This window comes from Aegilops tauschii, chromosome 6 (genome assembly GCF_002575655.3).
Source record: "Aegilops tauschii subsp. strangulata cultivar AL8/78 chromosome 6, Aet v6.0, whole genome shotgun sequence".
In the NCBI taxonomy this organism is placed as follows: domain Eukaryota; kingdom Viridiplantae; phylum Streptophyta; class Magnoliopsida; order Poales; family Poaceae; genus Aegilops; species Aegilops tauschii.
Genome location: NC_053040.3, coordinates 431,671,974 through 431,695,888, shown reverse-complemented (window position 1 = coordinate 431,695,888; position 23,915 = coordinate 431,671,974). Strand labels below are relative to the sequence as shown.

Sequence of the window (23,915 nt, the reverse complement as noted above, 5' to 3'; positions counted from 1 at the left end):
GTTGGCAGTCTTCTTCTTGAGAGGAGGATTGGCACTTGAGGAAGCACCCACTGGCGGCGGTGGAGCACTGGAAGAACCATCTGCAGCCTCAGATGTGCGGTACCGCTTTGATGTTGAACACCCGGGGTTGACACGGCACACTTGCTGCTCAGGATGTTCATCACCTGGAACCAAACATACGAACACACGAAACAACCAGAAGGAACGATCAAAACCAAATAAACACAACAAATATGGATCAACATGTGGTAGGAAACGATGGAACTGGGCATCCGGCGGTAGTACCGTGCCTGCACAGTGGCAGTACCGCACCAGCGGTAGTACCGCACCAGCGGTAGTACCGCACCAGCGGTAGTACCGCGCCTCCACAGCGGCAGTACCGCTCCAGCGGTAGTACCGCGCCAGATGGGCAGTAGTACCGCCCGAGACGGGGCACAGAGGATTCCTACTGCCGTGGTCAGATCCGGCACTACCGGGGATGCCAAATTCAAAAATAAACCTACCAAATATCAATCCAAAGAGTCTAGTTGCCTTCTCCAACCTACTCAAGCCTACATTTGGCCAAAAATCTAGAGATGCAACCACTATTGCCCCTAAAACGCGAGAACTGAAAACTAGACAAGAAGAGGAGAGGAACGGGGGCAATACCGGCATCCATGGCAAGAGGACGAGGTGGGGATCGACTCCACCGAAGGAAATGGAGAGGAACGGTCCGGAGACGGAGGGCCGCCGGAGCCCTCCCGCGGCGAGATGGCGCTGGAGAGAGAGGAAGAGGAACGAGGGGACGAAGCAAATGGGTATGGGGGAGGAAACCACCCCTTCCACGACTTAACCCCCTGGCCCCGCCCCTCAGCGGTAGTACCATGGTGATGGGCGGTAGTACCGCTCCAGCGGTAGTACCGCGCCTTCACAACGGTAGTACCGCCCAGCGCAACTCAAAACAAGACTCAACACCTATGGCACAAAAAGAAAAGAAGGGAAACGACGGCAAGAGGAGAAAACCAACACAAAGCAACAAGAGCACCAGCACGAGAACAAGAACCACACACCTCTACACGAGAGGGCGGTGGCCGAGGCCACCTATGTTTGAGTCAATTGGTATGGCACCGCGAAGAATTATCCTTGGGCCCATGACTAAAACTCGTCTTTGAAGCACAAGTACCATCAAAAATGGCTAATGTGAAAGAGTGAGATTAGTTTATGCATTGTGGGGGGAGGAAGAGTTCATTGAGAGAACAACACTCCCCCTAAGTCCATGCCTACACCTAGACAAGAATGCATGATGAATGTGAGGGGTGTGCAAAGGTTCAAACCACATTGCTCGAATCAATGATATTTAGCTCATGCCTTAACTCGCGAAATCTTGCTTCATCCAATGGCTTCGTGAAAATATCTGCAAGGTTATCATGAGTGTTGACATAGTTGAGCTCGATCTCCCCTCGCCTAATATGATCCCGGATGAAGTGATACCGAATCTCAATATGCTTCGTCTTGAAGTGTTGCACCGGGTTGAGAGAAATCTTGATGGCACTTTCATTGTCACACCAAAGAGGCACTTTGTCATAAATGACACCGTAATCCTTTAAAGTTTGCCTCATCCATAAGAGTTGTGCACAGCAACTCCCGGCCGCCACATACTCCGCTTCGGTGGACGAGAGAGACACACAACTTTGCTTTTTAGAAGACCAACTTACCAAAGAGCAGCCAAGAAATTGGCACCCTCCGGAAGTGGACTTCCTATCCACTTTGTCTCCCGCCCAATCAGAGTCCGAATAACCTACAAGCTTGAAGTTTGCTCCTCTTGGGTACCATAAGCCAAAGTTTGGGATATGAGCAAAATAGAAAGATTCGCTTGACCGCCACAAAGTGGCTTTCCTTAGGTGCGGCTTGAAACCGTGCACAAATTCCCACACTCAACATGATATCCGGTCTAGATGCACAAAGGTAAAGCAAGGATCCAATCATGGAGCGATATGCCTTTTGATCCACCGCTTTACCATTGGGATCAATGTCAAGTTGGCACTTGGTGGGCATTGGAGTGGAAGCCGGCTTGACATCACTTAGCTTGAATCTCTTTAGCATGTCTTGAGTGTATTTGGCTTGGTTGATGAAGTTTCCTTCTCTTCTTTGTTTGATTTCGAATCCGAGAAAGAACTTCAACTCTCCCATCATAGACATCTTGAACTTTGAGGTCATGAGAGCGGCAAATTCTTCATTGATGGCTTTGTTAGGGGAACCAAAAATAATATCATCAACGTATAGTTGGCACACAAACAACTCCCCTTTGACCTTCTTAGTAAAAAGAGTGGGGTCGATTTTCCCGATTTCGAATCCACGATCTTGTAACAACTCCGTAAGATGCTCATACCACGCATGTGGGGCTTGTTTAAGGCCATAGAGCGCCTTGTGGAGTTGATACACATGATCAGGGAAATAGGGATCTTCAAACCCGGGGGGGGGGTTGTTTGACATACACCAACTCATTTATGGGACCATTAAGAAAAGCACTCTTCACATCCATTTGTTGCAACGTGAAATTATGATGAGAAGCATAAGCAATCAACAAACGAATAGATTCAAGGCGAGCGACGGGGGCAAAGGTTTCACCGTAGTCGATACCCTCGACTTGGGAGTAGCCTTGTGCCACCAAATGAGCCTTGTTGCGAAAAATGATCCCATGAGCATCTTGCTTGTTCTTGAATATCCACTTGGTTCCTATGACATTATGGTTCTCGGTTGGCCTTGGCACTAATTTCCACACTTGGTTATGTTCGAAGTTGTTGAGTTCTTCATGCATGGCATTGAGCCAATCCGGGTCCTCGAGCGCTTCATAAACCTTTTGGGGTTCGACACAAGAAACAAACGCATGATGTTCACAATAGTTTGCTAATTGTCTACGAGTGCTTACCCCCTTTCTTAGGCTTCCAACCACATTATCCATGAGATGACCTTTGGTGGTGAGCTTGGAAGCGATCTTGGCGGCACGACGCTCCAATTCCTCCTCGGAAGTGAAAAGAGGAGGGGTTACTTGATCATCTTGAGCGTCGTCTTGAGCTTATCCTTGATCTTGAACTTGCTCGAGGGGGAGAACTTGACCTTGGGCATCATTTGGTGGATCACCACCATCTTGAGGTTGATCTTGCCCTTGATCTTGTTCATGAGGTTGAGAGCCTTCACTTTGTTCTTCGGAAGCGTGTGGGTCTTGGGTTGGTGATGCCTCCACTTGAGTGGAGCATTGTCCTTCTCCTTCAGCCACAAGGGGTTCCTCAATGGGTAGGATATAACCAACACCCATTCTTCTTATGGCTTGGGGAGGAATTTCATCACCTACATCACAAGTACCACTTTGCTCCACTTGGGAGCCGTTATTCTCATCAAACTCCACGTTACACGTCTCCTCAATAAGTCCCGTAGACTTATTGAGAACACGGTAAGCATGGGAGTTTGTAGCATAACCAACAAATATGCCCTCATGAGCTCTAGACTCAAATTTAGACAAATGAACACCTTTCTTGAGAATGAAACACTTACACCCGAACACCCGAAAGTACTTGAGGTTGGGCTTGTTACCGGTGAGTATCTCATATGGAGTCTTGTTCAAGCCTTTGCGGAGATAGAGCCGATTTGAAGCATGACACGCGGTGTTGATGCCTTCGGCCCAAAAGTTGTATGGAGACTTGAACTCCGCCATCATGGTCCTTGCCGCATCCATCAACGTCCGGTTCTTCCTCTCCGCAACAACATTTTGTTGAGGGGTGTAAGGTGCGGAATATTGATGCTTGATCCCCTCATCACTAAGAAACTCATCCAAGGTGTAGTTTTTGAACTCGGTGCCGTTGTCACTTCTTATTGTCAAGATCTTGCGTTGTGTTGACGTTGGGCTTCATTTGCAAAGTCAATGACGGTTTGTTGGGTCTCACTCTTGCTCTTGAAGAAATACACCCAAGTGTATCTTGAATAGTCATCCACAATTACCAAGCAATACTTTCTACCCCCAAGACTATCAAAGGATGGAGGCCCAAAGAGATCCAAATGAAGGAGCTCCAAAGGCCTCTTCGAGTAAATGAGAGTCGTGGGAGGATGAGCCTTCTCATGAAGCTTTCCTTCGATACAAGCACTGCAAGCACGATCTTTAGCAAAACTAACGTTCGTTAGTCCACGGACATGGTCCCCCTTGAGAAGACTTTGCAATATCTCATATTGACATGGGCTAAACGGCGATGCCAAAGCCATCCCATGTCAACTTTAGCCATTAGGCATGTCGCGGTCTTAGTTGGTCGCTCCGAAAAGTTAATCACATAGAGACCATTCTCGACATGGCCAACAAAGGCTACTTTAAGAGTCTTGCTCCACAAGAGGGCCACGGTATCAATATCAAAGAAAGTGGCAAAGCCCATGGTAGCAAGTTGACGAACGGAAAGTAAATTGTATGCAAGGGACTCAACTAGCATGACCTTCTCGATCATGAGATCATGAGAGATGAAAACTTTGCCGAGTCCCAATACCTTAGAAGACGAGGCATCACCCCACTCGACATTGGTGGGCATAGATGGAATCTTGTGCACGTCCACCACCAAGTCCTTGCTTCCGGTCATATGATTTGTAGCTCCACTATCGAGCAACCATGATCCCCCACCGGAAGCAAACACCTACAAGAGATCAATGCTTGGTTTTAGGTACCCATTTTGTAATGGGTCCTTTGATGTTAGTAACAAGGGTCTTAGGAACCCAAATGGACCATTCAATATACTAATTAGGAGAACCAACAAATTTGGCATAAACATGCCCATCACTTTCACGGCATAACACATAAGAAGGATTAAAGTCGCCGGCTTTGTTGGATGGGGTGGTATTGCCCTTCTTGACACCGTCACCCTTCGCATTGTTCTTCTTATCCTTGGAAGCACCCTCTCCCTCCTTCACAAAAGTTTGCTTGAGAGGAGGAGGTCGTTTGGTCTTGTCATTCTTCTTCTTGTTCTTGGGCTTGGGTGCGAACCCAATCCCCTCCTTGGCCACAACTTCCTTTTGGTTTCTCAAAAGGTCGTTGAGGTTCTTCTCACCTTGTATGCATGACACAAGGCCTTTCTCAAGTTTCTCCTTCAACTTAGCATTCTCCTCAACAAGATGCACATGCTCACAACAAGGGTTAGTAGCATTTGCATTATCAATTAACACCATATGAGGAAAGGTGGCTTTCTCCTTAGTTAGCTTTACTTGGAGTTGATCATGAGACTCCTTGAGGGTAGCATGAACGCCCTTCAAGACTTTGTGAGCCTTGTCGAGAATGTCAAACTCCTCTTTAAGTCTAGCAAGATCAACCCCAAGTTTTTCCTTCTCGGAGTTTAGCACACGAGACACAACAAGAGAATGATCAAGATCTTTCTTTAACTTAGCATGATCATCGTTGTATGACTCCTCAAGAGCCAAACGAAGACCACGCTCTTCGTCAAGAGCATTGGAAAGATCCAAAATCTCATCGGCATAGTCACGACTATGCCCCTCCATCTTAGAGATGGTATCTTCGTGAGCCTCAATCATGTCATTGGCTTCACCAAGTTGTTCCAAGAGAGCAACGAAGTGCTTCTTGGATTTACCCTTGAGTTTACCCATAAAGATCTCAAACTCATTTTCCTCCACATTTGTCCCCTCATGTTCATCAATGCTATCCGTCGAAGAAGGATGATTAATGATGGTAGTTTTGATGTTGGAGGTTACCTTATTGGTGGCTTTAGCCATGAGGCACTTGGCGGTGATGTTCTCATTGGGTGAGTCGAAGAGAGACACCCGTGGAGTCTTCGCAATGGCAACGGAGGCCATGGCAACCGACTCACCATCTTCATCATCGTCATCATCCTCATTGTACTCTTCTTGTACCACCAACGCCTTGGGAGAAGTCTTCTTGGTGAAGTTGCTCTTGTTGGGGAACGACTTGGCCTTGTCCTTTCTAATGAGCTTGCCACCATTGTCTTCCCTCTTCTCGTAGGGGCACTCCGCAACAAAGTGGCTCACATTACCACAATTGAAGCAAGTCCTCACTCGTTGCTTGCCCTTTGCGCCACTTGAATTGCTCTTGTTGAAGTTTGGCCTTGTGTTCTTCTTGCTCCAAAATTGCCTTGAAGCAAGAGCCATGTGTTCATGATAGGCATAATTCGTATCTTCGAGGTTGACCTCCTCTTCTTCCTCTTCATCCTCTTCCTCCATACTAACCTTGGCCCTTAGAGCAAGGTTGGGCTTCTTTACTCTTTGAGAGCGAAGAACCGCATTGTCGGCGGTCTTGTCCAAGATGCTCATAGCAACAAACTCATCCAAAACTTCACTTGATGACGAGGTGTGGAAGTCCGGACTTTGACGAATTACGGAGGACATGGCTTTGTGGTAGGGCATCATTGCCTTGAGGAATTTGTGCTTGATCCAATTGTCATCCGTGTCCTTACTTCCATGATCTCGGAGAGAGACCGCGAGTTTGGTTACTCTCCGAAAAAGCTCACGAGGTTCTTCATCTTCTTTCATTGCAAACTCGTCGGCTTCATCTTGCACCACTTCATAGTTGGAGCGTTGAATGCTTGCGCTTCCCCGATAGAGGGAAACAACTTGGAGCCAAGCATCTTTGGCCACGGTGTAAGGCCGGAGATGAGGAAGATCTTCGGGTGGGATTGCTTCTTGGATGATGAAGAGAGCATTCTCATTGAATTGATGATCCACAACTTCTCTAGGAGTGAAGTTACTTCGGTCATGCGGATAAAAACCTTCTTCAATGATTCTCCAAAGGTTAGTGTTCACATGATTTAAATGACGCTTAAAACGATAGACCCAAGAATCAAAATCTACATTCTTCTCAATCTTAGGGGTCGGGCCGGCATGATTCAAATGAGTGGAAGGGAGCGGTCCACCATAGATAGGTGGAGGTTCCACATGGGCAAAGATGCCGGTCCCATTTTTACCACTAGAAAAAGGAGCTTTCTCGCTAGTAGCTTCCCCCTTGTCGGACGTAGCATCCGTCACCTTGTTAGCGGGATCACCCACTTTCAACGGTGCGGCGGTAAGTTTAAGCCCTTCTAAGAATTTATTAAACATGCTTTCGACCTCGGTCGTCATGGAGGTTTTCAATGTGTCCAACGCCACATTGAATTCCTCACGAGAGACTGTGGTTCCCCATCTCCCGTAGACGAGACCGGATTCACACCGGAGTGCTCCTCCACGCCGTCTACGACGTCAACCATACTCTTTGGACGGTAAAGTCCTTAATAAAGAGACGAGGCTCTGATACCAATTGAAAGGATCGATATAGTTGACTAGAGGGGGGTGAATAGGCAACTAACAATTTTTAGCTTTTCTTTACCAAATTAAACTTTTGCATCAAAATAGGTTCTCTAGATATGCAACTAAGTGAGCAACCTATATGATGCACGGACAACAAGCATGCAAGCAAATAAGAGATATAACACGAGTAAACTTGCGAAAGTAAAGGGACGAGATAACCAATAGTGGAGCCGGTGAAGACGAGGATGTGTTACCGAAGTTCCTTCCTTTTGAGGGGAAGTACGTCTCCGTTGGAGCGGTGTGGAGGCACAATGCTCCCCAAGAAGCCACTAGGGCCACCGTATTCTCCTCACGCCCTCACACAATGCGAGATGCCGTGATTCCACTATTGGTGCCCTTGAAGGCGGCGACCAGACCTTTACAAACAAGGTCGGGGCAATCTCCACAACTTAATTGGAGGCTCCCAACGACACCACAAAGCTTCACCACAATGGACTATGGCTCCGCGGTGACCTCAACCGTCTAGGGTGCTCAAACACCCAAGAGTAACAAGATCCGCTAGGGATAAGTGGGGGGATCAAATTTCTCTTGGTGGAAGTGTAGATCGTGGCCTTCTCAACCAATCCCGAGCAAATCAACAAGTTTGATTGGCTAGGGAGAGAGATCGGGCGAAAATGGAGCTTGGAGCAACAATGGAGCTTTTGGGGGAAGAGGTAAGTCAACTTTGGGGAAGAAGACCTCCTTATATAGTGGGGGGAACAATCCAACCGTTACCCCCCACACCAGCCCCGCAGAGAGCGGTACTACCGCTGATCACAGCGGTACTACCGCTCCCCGGGCGGTACTACCGCTGGGCCCAGAGCGGTACTACCGCTGATCACAGCGGTACTACCGCTCCCCGGGCGGTACTACCGCTGGGCCCAGAGCGGTACTACCGCGGTGGTCAGGGCGGTACTACCGCATATGAGCGGTACTACGGCCCCCACTGCCGCGACTAGTTCCGTAAAACCCGACACGAAAAAAGACCCCTCGAATCGAGGCGGTACTAGCACGAGACCGCAGCGGTACTACGGCTGGGGGCTACCAGCGGTACTACGGCTCTAGAGCGGTACTACGGCTCTAGAGCGGTACTATCGCTCTTAGAGCGGTACTACCGCTTGTAGCCATAAGCGGTACTACCGCTCCGGCCCGCGGTACTACCGCTGGGACCAGAGAAGGCACACTCAGAAGGGGAACAAGCCCATCATAGAAGCGGAAAGGCTCGGAGGGGGGCAAAGGAAGTGTATGTGATGATTCCGCCCTAGCCTTTCCAAAGCGGACCCCCTCTTGATAGTACGGTGATCCCTATGAAACTAGTCCACCAAACTAATTCGAAAGGACTACACCGTCTTCGCTTCAAGCTCCGAGGGGAGGGAATCATCTCGTGCCAAAAGGATGAATCTCTGAAAACACTCAATGCACACGATTAGTCCGCAAAAGCATTGTCATCAATCACCAAAACATCTTAGGGACAAATATGCCCTTACACCAGGTGTAGAGGCCCGCTGCACGGGCTCAATTACGCTAGAGGTTGTCTTCGGATCTCCGGACAACTTCTGAAGCGAAGAGTTAATCTTTGATATCGTTCCTTTTCGCAGCGGCTATCACGCACTGCTCGGATGAACCGCATTTGCTCGATTCAATGCGGTTCCTCATTATGCTTACCTCAAGCTCAAGATGCCCGGGCCATGCGGCGTCATAACAGTTAATGGAAACATGGAACGCTCCCTCAGTACAGAAGAGCGCACCGCTGCCTTAGCAGCAGAAGTACAGAGCGGCCTTCTCAAGCAGAACCTTAACTCGGCTGCCAAGCCCCCGGACACCGTTAAGAGGGTCCGGACCATTCTGCAGCAGGACAGCTCGGCTCGTCAAGAGCTCGACTAGCAACTCGGCCTCCGTCCCAGCCCCAATCAAGTGACGGCATTCATACCGCGCGTACATAACTACGCACTCAAAATACCATGGGCGTAGATGGAGGCATACCTACCTTGTGATCCATAGTACGGCTCGACCGCTCCCGGACACATATACTTTCACTGTTTATCTTTCCCCTTTTCAGGTCCCTTTTCCACAGGCTTTCCCTGATGGCTTGATCACCGGTCCTGTCAAAGGATAAACACACCAAGCTGGCAAGAAGCACAAGCATACCGGGAAATTTCTAGGTGTTTTCTTTAACGATCACTCTACCTGTTTTCAGGACCCACACGCAGCTCTCCCTTGGTCATGGCATGTCAAATAGCCTGTTGCTTATCGCACTATTTGTATCAATGCGCTTTGACGTATTAATAAAATTGCAATGGAAACAATTTTGCGGCGGAAATTTTAGGGCCCCAGCTAATTACCTTTTGCTCTTTGTTTATTTTCCTTTTTCTATTGACAACCTTATCAGTTAGCACCCGTACACTCTGGTACGTTTCATATTTGCCAGGGGCTTTATAGCACCCCGCACTACGGCAACAAAGTCCGAACACTTTTTACGGTATAGTTCGGCACCCCGAATTTAGCACTATATGCATTGGCTTCGAATCATGTCTTTGGTCAATAGTTGGGTTGCCCAGCTCCTGTGCTTACTTCCTTATGTTCCGCTATATCGGCTAGGGTAGTAAAGGGAGAACTACTGCGATTGTGCCCTGGTTCATCCGGATGAGAACCTCAGTAGAGAAAGCCGAAAACTGACTTTCATGATACGGTGAGAGCCGGTCAGCTCTTCAGAGGTTTCAAATCGCTAGAGGTTTTTTCCGCATTACGCGGTGAATCGGTCTTTATCCGATCAGGTGTTTACAGAATCCCCCAGTTCGGACTTCCGAATACCAGGGGCTGCGCCTAAATTTTTATTGTCGAACACCTATGGCTAAGTGAGGGTGATAAAGCATTATAGTCTGATTGCCTTGTTCATTGCGCTAAACACCTCCTTCAAGGACCAAATAATTGGATCAAGAGTGTTTATATTCCACCCCGAACACCCCCGTATTACCTACGTGGGGGCTGAAGCCGACGACTGGCCAACTCTCAGATTTAATAAAAATGGCCGCACAGGAGGTAAAAATCTAACACAAAGCATTATATTACATAAATTATCTTTGTTTCATAATACAGGGCGAGAGAAAATGTGAATGTATTCATTCAAAGATCACGTCTTTTGCACAATGCTCCGCAACAATGTGGGACCCCTCCAAGACGTCTCCAAAGTATCGCTCGGGTGTACGGTGCTCCTTGCCCTCAGGCGGCCCCTCGGTCGCTAACTTGACGGCGTCCATCTTCGCCCACCACACCTTGACATAGGCGAAGGCCAGACACGCGCCCTCGATGCAGACGGACCGCTTGACGACGTCCAGCCGAGGACAGGCATCCACTGGCCGCTTCACAAGGTCGAAGTAACTACTGGGTATAACTTCGACTGGCCACAACCTGATTATTAAATCCTTCATGGCCAGTTCGGCCACCCTGTGCAGCTCGACCAGCTGTTTTAGCTGATCGCTGAAGGGCACCGGATGTTCTAGCGCAAGATATTGCGACCAGAACAGCTTCTCCGTGGAGCTCCCTTCTTCGGCTCGGAAGAACTCCGCGGCGTCGGACACACTGTGTGGCAGATCAGCAAAAGCCCCTGGAGAACTCCGAATCCGGGTTAGTAAAAGATACTTCCTCTTCACATTCTTGCTTTGCATACTAAATGCCTTACCCTCCGCGATCTTCCTGGCCTCCTGGATCTCCTGGAGGGCGCCCTAGGCCTCATTCCGGGTCGTCTCTGCGCTCTGACGAGCCTTGGCGAGTTCGGTCTCTTGAGCCGACGCATCGCGCTCCAAGGTCTCGCACTTCCTTACCGCGTCCTGGAGCTTTTGCTGGACCTCGTTGACCCGAGCCTTGAGCTTCTTACGGGCGGCCTGCTCCTTGACAGCCTTCCCCTCGGCTTCGGCCAGGGCCTTTTGGAGGGCCTCGACCTCGGTCGTTGCTCCTATACATATCATGACACTTCGGTCAATATACATTATTTTACCCTTTCCGAATATATAACGGGTTATTATATACCTTGTTTTTCTTGGAGCTGCCTCCTCACTTGGCCGAGCTCCTCCTCAGCCTGCTCCAGTCTCTACTTCAGTGCGGAGACTTCGCAACATGCGAGGCCGCGGCCAACAGCGACGCCTGCGTATTCATTTCAGACATATTTAGTTAGTTTCCTGCAATAAAGGATTGATCCTCTGTCCGGATTTTTCTTTCCGAACACCGCACAGTGTCTCAGGGGCTACTGTCTGTATTGGATCTTCTCTTTTTCCATTGCTTACCTCAAAACCTGTCAGCAGGCTGCTGCAAGCTTCGATTAGTCCGCTCTTGGCAGACTGAACCCTTTCAATTACCGTTCCCATAAGAAGACGGTGCTCATCCACAATGGAAGCGCCTCGCAGCGCTTCCAGCAGATTATCCGGCGGCCCTGGTTGGACAGGGGTCACCGGCGGAATAGGCATACCCCTTCTTTCGAAGGAGGTTGCATGCCGGATTCCGGAGCCGTATCAGTCTCTGGGATCGAGTTCGGCTGAGGGCCGAACTGAATACGACCCTCATCACCAGTCTCCATGGGGATTGGCTCCCCCTGGTGTCCGGCGACGGAGGCTTCGCCTTCTGGCACCTCCTGAACCTCTCCCCGGCCTGGGAAAGTACTTCAGGACAGCACCTCTGCGTCGTTCTTGGCCTTGGGGGAGTGAGCGGTCGGCAGCGACTCGCTGGCCATGGAACCTCGTGACGAGGATCGCTGGGAGTTGTCGTGGGCCGGACTGCAATAGCATAACTAATCATGTCAATACAACAAAGAGGAGAGGCTGGATCTATGGGTATGTGTGAGTCTTAGCACTTACGATGCAGCCCGAGGCTTAGTGCGGGGGCGTCGCTCCGGACTGTTGTCGACATCCCACGCGGAGTTATACACGAGGGAGCCCTTCCCCTTCTTGGACGTCTTCGCCTCCAGGTTCGTGGAGGCCGCCCTCTTCTTCTTTCCCTCATCAGGGGGAGGGTTGTTCTCCTTCTCCTCGTCGTCGTCGTCGTCCTCAGTGGCGGAGGAAAGGGTCACTTCGTCTTCGGACATCACGTCCGAAGCACCCTTGCGACGGGGGCCACCTTTGGCCCCCTTGGCCTTCTTTTTCGGCGGCCTATAGGGTGCCGGAACCAGCATCTTCGCCAGGAGCGGGATGACTGGCTCTTCGGGCAGCGGAGCCGAACTATGGATCCGCTCCGCTCTCTCCGTCCACACCTGAAAAATACAGCAAAGGTTAGGAATCCTCCTTGAACAAACAAGTAGAAGGTACGCCTTAAGAACTTACCTCATTGGCGGGATGGGTGTGATCGTGCCCACGGTCCGAATCTATGACCAGCGGCTTCTCGTTGCCCTTGAAGAGCAACTTCCAGGCATCTTCGTGAATAGTTCCAAACAGCCCTCCCAGGGTCTGGTGCTTCTCCGGATTGAATTCCCATAAAGGAAAGCTTCGGCATTGGCAGGGGAGAATCCAGTGAACCAGCATCACCTGGATCATGTCGACGAGCTTGATGTTTTTATCCACCATGCTCTGAATGCGCGTTTGCAGCGCTATCATCTCGTCTGACGCAGACCAGTTGGGGCCCTTCTCCGTCCAGAAGGTGAGCCGCATTGGAGCTCTGGCCTTAAATTCGGGAGCCGCCGCCCAAGTGGCGCCGCGTGGCTCTGTCATGTAGAACCACTGCTTCTGCCATTCCTTGACAGTCTCCACGAAAGTGCATGTGGGCCAAGTGACGTTGGGCATCTTGCTCACCATGGCGCCTCCGCACTCCGCATGCTGACAATCCACCACCTTCGGCTTCACGTTGAAGACCTTGAGCCATAGGCCGAAGTGGGGATGGATGCGGAGGAAGGCCTCGCACACGACAATGAATGCCGAGATGTTGAGGAAGGAGTTCGGGGCTAGATCATGGAAATCTAGCCCGTAATAGTACATCAGTCCGCGGACGAAGGGGTGAAGTGGAAACCCCAATCCGCGGACGAAGTGAGGGAGGAAAACTACCCTCTCAGTAGGCTTCGGGGTGGGGATGACTTGCCCCTTAGAGGGCAGACAGTGGGCGATTCCTTTCACCAGGTACCCGGCCGCCCGAAGCTGGGTGATGTCCTTCTCCTTGACGGAGGAGACCATCCACTTGCCTTGGCCTTTGGATCCGGACATGATTGAGTGCTTCCTTGAGATGGAGAAGATGGGAACTTGGGCGCTGGAGCTCGAGAATGGAAGAGGAGGTGTGGGTGAAGAAAGGGGATTCTTATATCCTTATAAAGGGAGTGAATATTGAACGCCTCCCCACTCGCCTTAAAACTCGCCTGTTCCCAAGGGCTGTGTAAACGGCACGGTTGGGTTACCCATGCCCGTATTGATGAGAAGCCCGCAATAAGGGGACACGATCTCTGCTTCGACAAGACGTGCCAATGGCAACCGCGTCTCGAAACGTGGAGCGGCAAATGAAAAACGGTTCGAAATTATGACCGGGCAGACGTGATGTCATGTTGCAAAAAGTTGTCAGCGGATTGGACTCATGGAATATTATATTCTCCGCGGTTGCGTGTGGTATGTGTGTTACAGGTCCGGACACGACCATTACGTCCGAAGACTATCTTGGAGTTCGGAGGGAGGAACCCGCCTTGCAATGCCGAAAAACAGATCTACGCGCCGGATACCTTGTCATTGAAGCCAGGTTCAGGGGCTACTGAGGGAGTCCTGGACTAAGGGGTCCTCAGGCGTCCGACCTATTAGCCGTGGGCCGGACTGGTGGGCCGTGAAGATACGAAGACCGAAGACTGCACCCGTGTCCGTATGGGACTCTCCTTGGCGTGGAAGGCAAGCTTGGTGATCAAATATATAGATTCCTTTCTCCGTAACCGACCTTGTGTAACCCTAGATCCTCCCAGTGTCTATATAAACCGGAGGACTTAGTCTGGAGGGATATATTCATAGCCATAGTCATACACGCTAGACTTTTAGGGTTTAGTCATTACGATCTCGTGGTAGATCAACTCTTGTAATACTCATATTCATCAAGATAAATCAAGCAGGAAGTAGGGTATTACCTCCATAGAGAGGGCCCGAACCTGGGTAAACATTGTGTCCCCTGTCTCCTGTTACCATCGACCTTAGACGCACAGTTCGGGACCCCCTACCCGAGATCCGTCGCTTTTGACACCGACAGTGAGTCACTAGAACATATCGACTTGGATCCATTTTTGAAGGCCTTGTTCCAATGGTTCTTCCCATGGAATTAGACCATGTTGAGCAAACCTTTGAAATATCAAATATGTACAAATTTGGAATGACCAAAATGTCCAATAACATTGCCTATTTTGAAGATTAGTGCACGACATACAAGAAAACTAGAGATGAACTTGTGGGTAATTGTAGCATTTTAATAGAATTGGTTCAGCGGGCTAAATGATAGAAATACAAGCTCTAAAATTTTGACTAAGCAATACCTTGTCTGTTGTATATATTAGCACGCGTGTATCTATGTCACCTATTAATTATGAAACTTGATGGAATAGAAGATTCATCTGACAAAGAAGAGAACAAAGAAACGAGTGATGAAGAGAATGAACGTGGGAGCGAATTCGAGAGAAGAACACTTGTCAATACCTTATGAGCTCGGACGCTATAAGACAACCTATTTAGTTATTACATGATATATACTGGAAGCTGACGTGTGCTTTGCTGCGCCGAGGGATTAGGACGTGATTGAATTTTTTTCTTCTTTTTTTTGCTTGCTCTTCTTTTGTATGAGGATGATGCTAAACTGATGAGACCGGCCTGCTCGACATAGTAGATGAGTGTCTTATTAATTGTCAAAACACAACTTAATTTCCAAAAAATGTAGGCATGAACCTATAATTTCCTACATATGTATCAAGTAAGTTGTGCAAGAAAAATGTACCATAGAAGCAATACAAATAGTACATCATAGGCAAGGAAGTTGAAAAATTGTGTATCACTGACAGTATAACAAGAGAAGCAATAAATACTTCAGACCAAGAATGCAAACTGAAAGTAGCCTAGCAGATGTACAAACGGCTCAATATGGATTAACAAAGTCGGCTGATTTACAAATTTGAATATTTACTTGTGCACTAAAGGTGCAGAAGTCGGACGACATTTGTAGTTTAACCTACAGAAATCGACTGAACAAATTTAAAACAAGTAATAGAGTGTGGGGTAAGGAAAGTGTACTTGCAATTATATACGGGTATTTCTGAAGGATAACATTTTGATCTTGAAGTTAAATATATTGATCCAATAGGAAATAAAACTGGTTAATATTATGGAAAAGAAAAAAGTCCATTTTACTACCCTGAACAAAGTGGGTGGTTCACATTACCTCCCGATTTATTTTTCAGTTCCTTTACCCCCCTAAAAAATCTCATACCGGACAAAAAACACCCTAAGTGGTTTACCTAGACCGGATGGTGACGTGGACACGGTCAAAGGTGGTATTTGACCTGCGGGTGGGTCCCACTCGTCAGTTTAAAAAAATCAAAGAAATGGAAGAAAAAAAGGGCGGCCCCTACTGCAGTAGCAGCCGGCCACAGCGGCGGCGGCCGGTGCGCGCGGCACCGGCAGGCGGCCGGGCCGGCGCCGGGGCGGGCGGAGACAGCGTGCGCCGAGCGGGGGTGGCCGGGCGCAGCCAGGCGCAGCGACGCGCGGCGCGGCCAAGTGCAAAGCGGCACGCGACCGAGGATGACGACGCGGGCAACGTGTGGGGGCGGACAGGGACGACGGCGCGCTCGGGGAGGAGGCGGGGCGACACCCGCGAGGGCAAAGCTGGAGCAGTCGGAGCCGGCGGGCGGCCGGGGACGACGGCGCGAGCAACGCATGGGGGCGGACGGGGACGACGGCGCAAGCTCAGGGAGGAGGTAGGGCGGCGCAGGCGCACGGCCGGAGCGGCGAGGGGGCGGACAACGATGGAGCCAATGCCGCGGAGGGCGAGGCGAGGCCAAGCGGGGTGCGGCGACCGGGGTGAGCACCTTCGAGCGGCGTCGGGTTCCCGGAGAGAGAGAGAGAGAGAGAGAGAGAGAGAGAGAGAGAGAGAGAGAGAGAGAGAGAGAGAGAGAGAGAGACCTGACAAGGGGGCCCCGCCCAGGTCAAAACCGCCGTTGACTTGTGCCACATCAGCAGCGGGTGGACACAAAACCAGCCGGGGGGGTGTTTTGTCCGGTTTTGATTTGTTTAGGGGGTAGAAGAAGCCGAAAAATAGATCAGGGGGTAAAGTGAACCACCCACTTTATTCAGGGTAGTAAAATGTACTTTTTTCTATGGAAAATTGTCAGCAAAATCTAGCTACATATAAATATGCCATAAGACGAAATTGCAATAGGAAACTGAGTATAAGACTCTCTGAAGTGGTTGATTGAAGTTGAGCCAAAGAACTTCCAACCTTTCTATAAACATGGTCTTAGCTGCATTCCATAATATCATTACAGATAGGCTGCATGATACAATTAAGAAAAGATACCATACCACGGTTAACTCACCACCCTCAAGAATTTTAAATCATGGGATAATGTAATTGCCAGGAAGAGCTATTAGCAAAGTGAATTTGCATTATTAAATTTCACATATGGAAACATAGAAAGAGAAAAGTTGGCCTCTACTGTAGAAACATGGTCTCTCGGTAATCAGGGAGAGTTAATTGTATCATTTAGAATGATACATTTTAGCATCTTTGAGCATTAAAGGACCCAACTTGTCTTGCATATGTAATAACTTGGAATCGTGGAGAACAAAGAAACTCAAGTTAAAACTATAGCAAAATATAATCAGATGAAGGATCTTCAGGGAGAATAGATACTTCAATGGCATACGCGTATTTTTTTCAATAAGTACTTTTACAATATAATTGTGTTAGGTTTTATACATATATTGCAAGTCAAAGTTGTATTTTAAAGTCGGCGCTGAAGTCCAAAACGACAACTTTCCGAGCACTGGAGGGAATACATAATTTGTTTTGTACTAGTAGGTAGTAAAGCATATAGTATTTATGTAAGAAAGATTTGTGTCCTATTACCATACAAAATTCTCGACCGGGCAATAAATTATAGACAGAAAAATATCAAAGAGCAGTGCTTCCATGTTTAGGTGTAAGGGCTCATGGGCCATCCCTGCACATAATATGAGTATGTAGATCCAAATGAATCGGAATGACACAATAAAAAGATACAATTCTCATCGGAATGAAGGCCAACACTACCGTGCGCCATCTATATACAAATAAAACATGCGATGTATTCCACAATACAAAGAACAACTACCAATAGGTTGTTGTTTAGAAGGTTTCCCACATGTGTATCAGAGAACAAACATATGATCTAAGGTGAAACATTAATGCCATGGTTAGTGGTAATTGGTAAATGCTATTTCTTTCTTTAGTCGATTTCATTTGCGTTGGTCTGAGAAAAAAATGCTACAGTTAGGAAATGCAAACATCAGATTAGAAATTATGTAGAATAGATAATCAACTATTTGTGCAGATAACTATGTAAACTACAATACCTTACATGTAAGCAGTGCAAAAGGAGATGAAGAAGATATCAGTTGCTAAACCCGACAACAATTGTTACACCGCTTTAATATCTCTCAACACTTTCTAGTAGCAACTAACAACCTGTATCATCACATAAGGTTTGCCCTATTGAAGTTTCTAAGACCAAGTGAAGAAAAACTACAACAGCTGAGATGGAGCCAATCTGGAGATTGACATCTCCATTGAAACTCTAACATAGGCGCACATACATCTTCAATTGCTCCATGTCACTCCTCTCCTAACCCTATACCTCGGCTATATTACAACTAATGTTGATTCAGCTAGCTACGGTGGCCTAATTACACAAGTGCAGAATCGAATCAAGGGGTATGGGATCACACAATAAGCTCAACCTCCTCATGCACCTGTAAGCAAGATCGAATTAATTTTGTAGATGTTTTTTTTACCTGAAACTGTGAGAATTTCTTCTCACAGTATTTTTTATAGATTTTCAAATAATAGTGTTATGTACAGCCGAAAATAAAAAAATGAAAGAATAATAAAGAAATAAAAAGGGGCAAAAGCAACCCATTCAGGAAGTGATGCATGTGATTTCTTCTTGGCCCTACAGGCTACAGGCTACAGACAAGCCATTGCATTTCCTGCTTGAATTTCCTCCTGCACCCGTAAAGGTTTGGATCAATTCCTCTGAAGATTAATTTGTTCCTAGTTGTCCAAATGGCCCAGGAGGTAAGGATAGTGATATCCATGAAAAAAAAGGCAGATGAAGGCTGTCTTTGAGAGAGTATAGCTGCTCCTGAATGTTTAATTCTGTAGATGTGATTAAATGAGCATGAAAGAAGAGGAATAGGGGGGAATCAACATGGGGTTTTGATATATATAAACAAATAAATCAGAAAAAATGAACATCTTCCATTTTTGGAAGAAAAGCAAGCGTCCCTATTTGTCCAGATAAAAACTTGTGTGGAGCCTAGAAGGTGGCGTCGGCAGGGGACAACGCACACTATGGCGTCGTGGTGGCCATACACACAGCCAGTCGATGGCCAATGGGGACGGTGCGGTAGAGGCGGCGGCCCTTGCCGTGAGCCAGGAGGGCTGGAGGCTTTGTCGACCACCTCATACAGCAAAACAGAGAGGGGATGTGGACGGACAGGCTGGTAGGAAGGTCTCGGTAAGGACTGGGTAGTCCAACGATGGGATGCTTGCCTGCGGCGAGAAGAGATGTTGACAATCTCCTAACCGCCGCTCATCATCTCCTACAATTTCTCACCTTGACGCCACTTACCACCAACCAGTCAGTTCTTGTACGGGAGCTCCAAATCAACCAACATGCCCATGGCCTTCGATGGCACCACCCCCACACCCATGCCCATGGCCATGCCGTTGGAAGTGGACGTCGGCTAGAGGCGAGCTGCAGCGCCGCCGCCGGAGCAGCAGGAGACAGCGGCACGGGGGAGGCGCAGGTCCTTGATTGCGACGAAAAAGAGTATCTCTCTGCCGCAGCTTGGGCCTTTGCTGGGCCTCTACACGGCTCCGTGGACGCAACGACCTGATAGACCAGTCCGTGTTATGGAGCTGAACCCGACCGACTGCCCGAAAACCGGCAACACGCGAGGAGAGCAGCTACGGGAATTCAATTTTATTACGCAATCGCTCACAGCGCTATAATTCAAGGGAGCTTAGTAACTTAGTAGACTAGCAATCGGCCAAAGTGAAGTGAATCTAGTTGTGTGCGCGGCCGGGTCAGCCGGCTGATCGACCGACCCGACGGCTTTGTGGAATCTGGTTTACCCCTTCACATGGAGATCGGGTCATATCGGCTAGCCAAACCACCTAAGAGCAGAACCGGCGTTATTTTCGCCGTGGGGACGGTCGGGTTCCCACTCGCCGCCCCAAGTTCGCCCCCGGACGCCCTTTTAAAAAAAATCAGCTAAAATTTAAAGAACTTGGACGAAATTTGGACAAAATTCATTCATATATATACATAATTCAAAAGACATAACTTTAAAACCTAAAAGTATGCCACCGCCGTCCCGAGCCTTCTACATGCCGAAGAGCTTGTAGAAGGCCGTGTTGTCGCCCCTGTCGTCGTCGTCGCCCTGCATGCCGCCGTCCTTGCTGCAGCCCTGCCCTGGGTCGCCTTGCCCGACGGGGTTGGTGGACGGTGGTGCCTCATCGTCGCTGTCCTCGAGGACTATGACGTCGGCCACGTCGCGGCCGCTGCGCCGAGCGGCGATCTCCTCGAGGGCGTGGCACTGGTGCTCTAGCTCCAGCCTGACGTAGTCATCTCGCGCCCATTTGAGGGCGGCCTCCTCTTCGGCGGCCAGGTAGTCGTGTTCCTTCTTGACGGCGACGAGCCCCGGTTCGGGCTTCGGCTTGACGAGGCGGGAGGAGGGAAAGGGGCCACCGCGGGTGCGCTGCCCGAGCGGCGTATCCACGGGCTCGGCCTTGACCGGGGCAAGTGGGGCAAGTGCGGGCGGTCTGGAGGAGCGGGAGGAGGAGTGGGAGGAGGAGGAGCCCGCCGTGCGCCTCGACAGCCAAGAAGAGCTGCCGCTCCGGCGGGGGACCGGGGCCAGGGCCGGCGGGTACTCGAGCGGCGTCTCATTGCCGCCCTCGTGGTGCTCGAGGACGGCGTGGAGCGTGCGCCGGGGGACGCCTCACCACAGGCGTCGCCCGCCGGTGTTGTAACGGCCCCTCACCAGCGCATTGTTGGTGGAGGTGAGCTGCTCCTCGTGGCGGCGACGGAAGTACGCCGTCCACCAAGCGTGGTTGTCGGCGGCGTACTCCGGTAGCCCCCGCACCTCCTCCGGCTAGGCCGCCTGAACGCGTGCGATCTCGGCAGTCGGTGGCGGCTGGACGGGGACGCCTCCGGTGCTGAGCCTCCATGAGCCTAGCACGCAGCATATCAGGCGGCGCTGGGTAGTTCGCCTTGTGGAGGAGGTAGGCCTCCCACTCGTGAAGGTGGCGGCAGTTGAAGCTGTTGGCCGCCGCTCAGTCCCTGGGGAATCGGTGTGCCATCAGCGGTGGCTGCAGATGGGTAAAGAGGTAGACCGAGAGAGAGATGGGTCGTCGGCGGCGAGAGAGGAACTGCGGCTAGGGACTGTGTGGCCAGCGACGAGGGAGGGCGATACTTATAGCGACTGGTGGGAGGCGAGTGGGCGGCATCCTTGTGGATGCATGGCGGCGCGCCTTCACTACGCCGCCCGTGAGGAATTAATGGAAGGCTGACCGGCGGCAACCTTCGCATTGACTCCGCGCGGGAAACCGAGACGATGAGGACGACGAACGCGCCGGGTCGCTGACTCGACGGGGCCACCAGTCTTCCACGCAAAAAAAATGTTTCCCCCGGCGCCCCCAGCGCGCCGGGTTCGGCTTGGGTCCGTCGGCGCAAAATTCAGCCCTAACCGGCGGAAGGTGGGCTTATAGGGATGCGACTGAACCGATTTTTCGACGCCGGCAATAAAAAAGGGCATTGGGAGGCGCGGATGGAGATGCTCTAACCTTCGGACAACGACTTCACACTTGCAGATTGCGTACATTTCAAGGTGGCGGGAGTAGACACAGTTTGTCTTCTGTGAGTGAAATGGGATCGTGTAAATAACTTGCTTAGACGTGGGATCTCTGTGATTTTGAGGTGACATGAATCGATCGAATGAGTGCTTAGGCAACCAAGAGTCCAAGACATAACGGTCCACGCGTGCATTATTCAGGATGGCGCGAGCAGGAACACTGCTGCTGTTGGATGCATGAGTGCATGACGACGAGATTAGACCGTGATCCGGACCTTTGACAGCATGAACTACTAGTGATGATGGACGGAAAACTACCGCTCACCTACCGAGAGCATGGCCGTGCAGGTTTTGCACGACGGGGAATCTACGCGAGCAGCAGATTGGAGTTTTTTTTTAACACAGTACGGACGCAAGCGCTCATATACACGCGCATATACTCACCACGCACACATGCACACTCTACTCCTATGAGCACCTCCGAAAGACTGAACCGGCATATCATCTTAAAATTTACGAAGTCATCATAGCCACCCCTGATGGGCTGGGATACTACAGTCCCTATAACCATCCAATCATAGGTTAGTTCGCCGGCAGATTGGAGTTGGACTGATCGTATGTACAGGGTGCCTACCGACATCGTGCTATACTACTCTAGAGATTGTGGCCCAGGCGTCTGCTTTCTGAACCGCGCTGGTCCTAGGTTCCTTTTGATTTGAGGTTCACACACTCCGGATCACGGGGCTTTGGGTTTGCACGCAGCCTCGATCCCGGCGAGGCGGCCGGTCGGCGCCGTCGCCGTGGTCCCTTTAATTTCCTATCCGCTTCCGGTGCCCCGGGCTCCGCGCGCGGCCGGAGCAAAGGTCGGCGGCACGGCGGACATGTGAACACGTCGGCCCTCGCGGTCGCAGGCGGGAGGGGCCGAACTAGCGCGATTTCATTGCAGATGATTAAACAAACACGCATGCGCACTACTGCAGATTAAAATTGATTCATGAAGGTGAGCACCAAAGTCCTATGGCTACTCGTATGTTCAGCAAGAGATTCCTATTGGATCTTGAGCTATCCAATCTAGCATCTTTAAGGCGGACCCACAAACCTCCCGTAGCTGTTTGGACCGCGGAAACCATACAACGCAGTCATGTATCGGTCTGCGGGGCGGTCCAGACGCGATTTCTCCCGCATAACGGAGACAAAAGTGGGGAGGTTTGAGGGAGCCGGACACGCGAAACGTACGAATCTGACACCCCAGGCCCACCCAAAACCCTTCCCGGACCCGCGACTCCATCCTCCTCATTTTCTCTCTTTCCTTCTTTGTCTCTTCTGTCGTCACCTCTCCACCACCCCCGCCACCACGTTGCCGAAAATCTGCGTCTCCGTCACCTCCGGCGATCCAGCAGGGCTCGCTGCCGCTTCTCCTCCATCTCCGTTCAACCCCCTGTCCTTCAACCGCCCGTCAGGTACCATCCTCTATCATGCCCGACAATTGTTTGATGAATCGCTGGAGCTGGAAACAGTTGTCCCTTCTTGTTCGTAGCAATGGATTCCAATTTGGAGTACATATACGAGCAGTATGTTGAGTCCTCCGATGTCACGTCGGACGAGGAGTACTCCGATGAGAGGGTGATGACGCAGGCAGTCCTTAAAGACGCGGAGCGTGCAAAGGAGCATGTTCTCAATTTCAAGGGCTCGACCAAGGGTCATCGAGTGCTCAACCGCAACAGGGCGCACGGGCATTTGACACAGATGGTCGACTACTTTGCCCCCGATGCACTATTCGTTGACCATTTTCGCCGGCGTTTTCGGATGCGCAAGACTGTCTTCGATCGTTTGTACCATGGCGTCCGATCCTACGATGACTACTTCATCCTGAAGATGGACGCCATGGGAACGATTGGCTTCTCTGGACACCAGAAGTGCACGGCCGCACTCCGGATGCTTGCATATGGCACGACCGTTGATTCGTGGGACGAGTACCTACAGATGTATGAGAGCACATGCGGAGATGCCTTGGTCAGGTTTGCAACTGCCATGGACGAGGTGTTCGGACCTCAGTACCTAAGAGAACCAACTGTGGTAGACACCGAGAGGCTCCTGGCAATCTCAGAAGCAAGAGAGTGGCCAGATTTTCTTGGATCTCTTGACTGCATGCATTGGAAATGGAAGAATTGTCTGAAGGCTTTACAAAGGAAATATTAGGGTCATGTTGAGAAGCCCACCATCATTCTTGATGCAGTGGCATCACAGGATCTTTGGATTTGGCACACTTTCTTTGGCATGTCCGGGTCTCACAATGATATCAATATGCCAAAACGATCGCCATTGTTTTCGAGGCTGACTAAAGGAAAAGCTCCTCCATGCTACTATATATCAATGGACATGAGTACAACATGGGCTAATATTTGGTTGACGGTATCTATCCTCCATTGGCTACATTTGTTAGTACCATCTCAAACCCAGTTGGCCAGAAAAAGGCTCACTTTGCCCAAAGAGAAGAAGCGGCTAGAAAGGATGTCGAGAGGGCATTTGGAGTTCTTCAGGCCCGTTTTATAGTTGTTTGTGGACCTGCAAAACAAT

At 50.0% G+C, this 23,915-nt stretch overlaps 1 protein-coding gene across 1 annotated transcript; it reads left to right on the top strand.

The window, feature by feature from the left end:
* The first annotated feature begins 22,877 nt into the window (after positions 1-22,877).
* LOC109732060 (uncharacterized) lies at positions 22,878-23,537 on the top strand. Its single transcript, XM_020291255.1, has one exon. It carries the CDS (start codon positions 22,878-22,880, stop codon positions 23,535-23,537), a length of 660 nt encoding a protein of 219 aa, XP_020146844.1.
* Positions 23,538-23,915: the final 378 nt, after the last annotated feature.

Excerpts from the sequence above, each read along its gene's own strand:
- LOC109732060 (XM_020291255.1), top strand. The coding sequence starts at position 22,878 with ATGGATTCCAATTTGGAGTACATATACGAGCAGTATGTTGAGTCCTCC.